We start from the raw sequence: 7,083 nt of genomic DNA, 5'->3' as shown, positions 1-7,083 counted from the left end.
GAATAAAGTCTGAAAGCAGTGAATACTTGCAGACTTTCTGTTAATGTTTAGTAGTTGCCCATTGTTCCACTGTGGTGAACAACAGCACTGTCTGTGTTAGTGACGTTTCTATATTTCTATCATTAATGATGTCTCTACCAGGAGAAACTCCACCTTCAGCATCATAATCACACACAACAAAGCCTTTTATGTAGTAGTACAGTAGAAAGACTTTATAAAGATATTTTTGTATTAGAGGAAATTTGATTGTTGAGCATGTTGTTGGTGGTAAATCAGTCACTGCTCCCCTCATCACAGTTCAAACTTAAAAGGGCTCAGTACTCACACAAACTCACTACTATCTTGTGAAAAGATGCATGTTGCAAGGTTACACTTTTACACAGTCTGATATCAAAGCATTTATTCTGCTAAAGGCTGCACATTTTAAGACCTGACAGATCAGAGCAAACCAACACAGGTGAAGGTCCCACCATCTCCACTGTGAGCATTTAAACCTACTGAGCCTTGCGAACATTAATCTAGTCACAGGTAAGATTAACTACTATTTAACTGCTCCCTCCCTCCGGCCCATGGAGGGAGAAGGGTTGCTTTGCTGTTTCTTTATTAGCTGGTGATTCTGGTTGTGATTGAGCCAGATGGGGAAGAACTGTAGGTCACAAACATCTGCTTCATGCTTTGTTACTGGTTACACAACTTTCACTGTTGTTAACTTGGTTAACCTTGGGGTAAGCGGACTGCAAAAAACATCCACAAAATGTTAGGCAATATAACCACCGCTTCTGATTTTGCACATGGTACAAGCATGATAAGACACTCTCAAGGGTCCTGATGGGGAAAATATTGTAATCAGCATTATTATCTCGTGGAACATTATCATTATTATTATTAGTATTATTATCTGTCACCACGGTTGTCCCAAAACCATGTAAGCATCTTAAAAAAGTGCTACATAAATCTAATTTATTTGTATTATTATGTAGAGAAAGAGTGGCGTCTTTCAATTTAAAAGTAGGTTTTTTTGCAACAGCGTTGCAGAGCATGTTATCACAAACAAAACATTCATAATGAACAAAATAAATAATCCAAAGAATCATTTTCAATAATAAACATTCCCTCCAGTGGACTCTACATGGCAATGGGTACCCCCCATAGTTGCTCCTGGCTAACCAATCATTGCTGGTTGATGTAAAACACATCATTACCAGTGCGTTTGCTTACAGACACCAGATTTGAAAACTTTGGTATACTGGGATGTACAGAGAGATTCACCTGGTGGTGAAAGAATTAATCAGCATTGTGTGAGCTCATTTGGCAAGGACGTGAATGTACAGACATTCATTTATGTGTAAATGTCTACTATAATAACACACTACTGTGTGAGGTATCCTGATATAGGAAAAGAACGCTTGGTTCTGTTGGTTGACCTCCTGAAAGTTTTTAAATTGTCAGTCTGAGCAGCCGGATAAACAAAGAACACTCCGCCTCTTTACACTGAGACCACTCTTACTGGAGCACAGTTCAGTTACAAACATTGCAGTGATGCAGTCAAACTGTACGCACGATGATGAACTTTACCTTGGTAACAGCTTTACTCTGTACCTTCAGTAAGTACTTCTTCCATTTTCTTCTCGTTACAATAATTGCTACCTTTCCTTCAGTATAATAATGAACAGATTATTTGTTAATAACATAATTTGTTTTGATTGTTTGTTTCCTGTTGAATTACAAGTTTAGGGAATAAATTACTGGTTGTTTGTTTCAGGTTGGATCTCTGTCTCAGTTTCTGAGTTTCACACTGTGGAGGTTCAGTCTGGTGAAGAAGTCACACTGATGTGTTCCAACTTTACCAGCACGCCCTCTCACATAATCTGGTTCAGACTGAACAACAGACCCAATGCCAGCTGCATCTCATCTATGTCCAACTCTGAAATGAATACTTCGTTTTGTGATGGATTTCAAAATAGCAAATTTAATATGACGTCCAACACCACGACCATCTTTCTCAAGATCAAACAAGTGGATTTATCTGACTCTGGACTGTATTTTTGTGGATTTTACTCAAATGGAAACTCAGTAATTGTCAGTGCAACTTATTTAAAGGTTCAAGGTAAGATTGCTGTAAAGTGTTGTCTGTCTTTTGATTGGAAAGAAATAGACTGTCAAAATAAGGACTGATCTCAACCCACAAGAGGTAGAATACTATACAAAAAGTTTAATTTAATGATATTTCTTGTAGAAGCATTTGATGGAATAACAAAGCTGAGAAGTGTGATCCTGGGTGCTGTGTTTATTTTCCTCATTATGGTCATCATCAGTCTGGTTGTCCAAATAAGGAAACTTCATTCAGGTACTTGTGTTTTATTGAAGTTTCAGATGCAAAAGTTTGCATTTTGAACTTCTTGTTTGTCAAAAACAGCAACTAACAGCAAAATTGTTATTAACTGACCAGATGTTTCTGTCATTTAGCTCATAAAGAAGGACAGAATCTACAACCCAGTGAGGTAATAATATTTTAGCCGAAGGTTGATCAAAGTCTATTGTTGTGTCTTGTCTGGATTAAGTAATTTATCATTTAATGATTTTATGTTTTCTCACTCAGATGAGTGACTGTAAATACTTTTATTTACAGAATCTGGGCTCTGATGACCTGAACTATGCAGCGCTGAGTTTCCGCCCGAAAGCAAAAAGCAGTAGAAGGCCTGCATCAGAGAACCAGCTGGAGCCAAATGTTGTGTATGCTGCCACCAGATAGACTCAAGAAACATCTGGAACAGCAGCTCAGAGTGGAACTGATGATTGATCATATCAAACTTCTTCTAAGGAAGACTTACCATCACTGTTATAAAAATTCTGTATTCGCAAATCGTGTTATATCTGAGAGACAGTGTGGTGTGAACGCAACAGAGCTGAAAATCATGAAGTCTGTTAGAACAAAACTCTTTATTTGTTGAAAAGCACACAGTACATTAATATAGCAACTGGACATTTAAATTGTAATGTCAAAGTAAGTGTAATGACAAAATGAAAAAAATAATTTTTAGTCAAGAATTTTCTCATTTGCCAGCAATATGTTGATCGATGTCCATTGTTTCACTGTGGTGACAAACAGCACAACCTGGATCAGTGAGGTCTCTAAATTTCTATCATTTAAAAGGTCTCGACCATGAGAAGATCAGCCTTCAACATCTGCTGTTTTATATTTGTAGAAAAGTGATTGTTGAGCATCTTGTTGGTGATAAATCAGTGTAACAGTAACATGTAACAGTCAGTAACTGTGTCACTGCTTCCCTCATCACACTTAACAGACCCTTTGCTCGCACAAACTCACATCACAAAAAAAAAAACAAAAAGATACCTATTTCAAGGTGACACTTGCAGTCTCATATAAAAGCATTTACTCTGCTGAAGGCTGCACATTTGGCTGCACAGCAGGTGAATATCCCATCCGTCTCCACTGTGAGATGCATCTGAACCTACTGAGTCTTGCAAACATGAATCCAAAAACCATCATTGGCCAGGTAAGAGTGAACTGCTATTACTGATACAATCCTTTAATCACCTACTATTGAGTGAACATTACATTATAAAACATAATGCTTAATGATGATTAATGATTTTCAATGGCATACTTAGGAAAACTGTAACAATTACAATTCTAAAATAATAAAAATTGTTTAAAATGCTATGAATGAATGAATAAAGTAACTCCAGTAAAGCACACTGTCATATAATTATTTTAATGTGAAATTTTCTGCCTTTGATATACAACAAATAACTTTGTGTCGAATTGTAAACTTCTCATGACCACAGAAAACTAATTGTGTAACTAGTGGTATGTGTCTTAAAATTGTATAATAGGACTCAGATATAGTTTCTTCTGGTTATGTCACAAGTTTTTATCAAGGTATATAGTGTGTGTCACAAATTGCCCCAACTTATAAACTTGATATAGTTGGTCTTTGTTATTTTGTTCCATCTTTAAAGGTTCAAGGTAAGATTGTTGTAAGTGTTTTGTGTTTGTAAAGAAACACTGTAAGATGTAACACCATCTATCCATCGTCAACCACTTATCCTGCATACGGGGGGGCGGAGCCAAACCAAGCTGACAAAAAAAAAAACTTTTATAAAAAAAACTTCTATAATAGATACGAGATTAAGCTGTTCGGGCTTCCAACAAACAAAGTCAGGTTTTTTCATGTAAATGTTTGTCAGATCTTAAACCACTACTGATAACAGAGTACAGAGAGTCTAATTTAATAATATCTCCTGTAGAAAATTCTTATGGAAGAACAACCCTGAGTGTGATCCTGGGTGTTATGACCATTTTTGTCATCATAGTTGTCACTAGTTTGGCTGTCAAAATCAGTAAACTTCAGACGAGTACTTGATGAAAGCTGCCTTGGAGTTTTATTAAGTTCTCTCAATATAATGAAAAAATCCAAAACTTCCTGTTCTGCAAACTGCATCAACTGTAATGTTTTCAAAGATGACTTTCTATTGTTCTATCTTTCAGCTGAAAATGAAGAACAGAAACCACGACGGAGTGAGGTGAATCCACTTTTTACATGGAATTAACATTGAGGTCATATTTTATTCTCTTATTATTTATTTATTTTTTATTGTTTAATATGTGCTGGGATCACTTTTGAGGTTTTTTTATAAGTGAATTAGTTCATTTCTTCTCACCAACTCAGCTGTGTGACTGAAGATACTTTTATTTACAGAATCTGGACTCTGATGACCTGAAGGACGCAGCACTGACTTTGTATTCAACCACAATAAGGAACAGGAGGCCTGCATCAGAGAGAGAAGTGGAAACTTGTGTTAATTATGCTGCCAGCAGGTAGACACAGGAAGCTAAACTAACTGCGGCTCATGTTGGAGCTGGAGTTAGCATTGTTTTGTCAACAAATATCTGCTTTTCTGATAGATTCTATATTCATAGAAGATGTTCAATCATGCTGTGCTGCAATTTCATTCCCACCTGCTGTTTGTTTCCATTTAGCCACTACCTTTCTCAGCCAGTCTGTCTCTTTAATTTGTGTCTAAAGAACAATGTTTGGTGTTTGATGAAGCAGCCCAATGTGGTCTGAAGTGAAAATCACGAAGCCCTCCGAGTTCTGTGAGAATACAGTATGAAATGAAGCAGTGAATACTGTCTGGTATTTTGTCTATATGTAGACATGTGATTGATGAGCACGGCACGAGACTGAGTGATGAGCATTGACCTGGAGAAGCAGTTAAGAAGTTTCCATCACATATCACCCAGTCCACATAGAGACAAGACATCATCTTAGTCTCTGCGACCACAAGACAGCTCATCTCACTGATGTTGACTGGACCCTGGGAGGAGAGGATGAAGGAAACACAAAAGAGGAAGAGGGTGAAGTACCAGGAGGTAGTGGAGGACTGCGACAGGAATGGGTGGAGGACCAGGTGCATTCCAGCGGAGGTGGATTTGCCAATCATTCCCTCAGTAAGGCCTACGGAAGCCTGGGCACTATGGTAGTATTCAGGAGAAGAGCCATCAACAACAACACAGAGAGGAAGTGCCATTAAACTAATGGAGAAATGTTGTGAATCAGGACAGGAACACTTTCCTTCTGAACGGCATACAATAATCCTGGTGTATAGCGCAGCCAAACCAGCATCCAGCTGGACCAAATCACCCCCATTTGTTATGGCCTGGCTCAAGTGGCAACAACAAAAGGGGGACACACCACGGGAAGCAGTTTAACAAAGACTATTTTATTAATCAAAGTAAAGTTAGACCACATTAAAACACTAAAGTAAAGCTAACACAGGGTGTGGAAAAGCTACTTCATGCAAATGAAAGCCATCAATGCAGTTTAGCTCCCGGACCTTTATCAAGTATGCAGTTCAAGTTTGTTTATTGTTATTCATCCACATACCAAGTATACAAATGAATAAAATGGTTATGGTGCAGTGGATAAGACACATGCCTTTGGTGTGAGAGACCTGGGTTCAACTCCTCACTGTGACACGTCCACCAATGTGTCCCTGAGCAAGACACTTAATCCCTAGTTGCTCCAGAGGCGTGCGACCTCTGACATACTGTATATAGCAGTGGTAAGTCGCTTTGGATAAAAGCGTCAGCTAAATGAAAAGGAAAATGCCGTTTCTCATGGTCCACAGTGCTAAAAACAATATCACAATAAATAACTAACCAGACAAGATATCATAGAACACAAGACTTAATAGTAGCAGCATCTGAAGGATCAGAAGTGAAAGTAACAGCAACTGAAGTAACGATAATAATAAAAGTAACAGTAAGAGCAGCTTCAAAAGTATTTTGACAGTTGCGGGTAAAATTAAGGCTCAAATGATCGATAGGATTATTAACAGTATTTACAGTAGTATTAACAGGAGTATTAACAGTAACGCTGTACAGTGTAGAAGTGCCGTAACAGTGTGAACTATTGTAATGAGCGGACCTTTGTGCATAGTGTGAGAGATGTACAGCAGTGTGTGGTCAGGAAACAGGGTAGGTGGGGGTGCAGCAGAGTCCACGAGGCAAGTGTGTTTGTGCAGAGTGAGGTGGGGGTGGTGGCATGTGCTTGTTGCTCATGCAGTGGAGGGCAACAGGGAAGCTTTCTTCAGAAATTTCTTCTCCGGTTACAATCAGTGATTCCATCCCCTTAAAGCTTTTGGATAGCCAGTTTTTTAAATATTTAAAAAACGGCAGTATTTACATGCATTTTGCCTTTGGCTAGCCTTTTTTTCTTCGTCTTGTAGTGTTATGCTCGTAGCTTTAGCACCATCGACTGTTAATTTGTGCATTAAACAGGGTAACATATAACTTGCATGCATTGCACACTTTCATTATCACTTATCTCCCTCTGCAGTCAACCGGAATCAGTTTGCATCGCATGTGAAACCATGTGCACATGACTGTAGTGTGAGATTCGAACAAATCCAACAGCATCTCATTAAAATGTTGCTGCACAACACCACTAACTCCACAGAACACTTATTACTTATTTTATCAGGGTTTTTTTTTATCCCAGTCTGAGAGACAATGTTATCTGCTTGTTTGAATAAGACATCGATGACTGCCCAGAG

At 38.2% G+C, this 7,083-nt stretch overlaps 1 protein-coding gene across 1 annotated transcript; it reads left to right on the top strand.

Moving 5' to 3' along the window:
* The first annotated feature begins 1,525 nt into the window (after window positions 1–1,525).
* On the top strand, window positions 1,526–3,711 carry LOC119912076. Its single transcript, XM_038731053.1, has 5 exons — window positions 1,526–1,604; window positions 1,763–2,107; window positions 2,237–2,347; window positions 2,467–2,501; window positions 2,630–3,711. Exons 1-5 carry the CDS (start codon window positions 1,562–1,564, stop codon window positions 2,750–2,752), a joined length of 657 nt encoding a protein of 218 aa, XP_038586981.1. The 5' UTR covers window positions 1,526–1,561; the 3' UTR covers window positions 2,753–3,711.
* Window positions 3,712–7,083: the final 3,372 nt, after the last annotated feature.

The sequence above is a fragment of the Micropterus salmoides genome, unplaced genomic scaffold, assembly GCF_014851395.1.
Source record: "Micropterus salmoides isolate LMB-PRFRI ecotype aquatic unplaced genomic scaffold, ASM1485139v1 Ms_hic_scaffold_2, whole genome shotgun sequence".
NCBI lineage: Eukaryota > Metazoa > Chordata > Actinopteri > Centrarchiformes > Centrarchidae > Micropterus > Micropterus salmoides.
The sequence above is the reverse complement of the archived record's forward strand: the minus strand, read 5'-3'. Positions and strand labels throughout refer to the sequence as shown.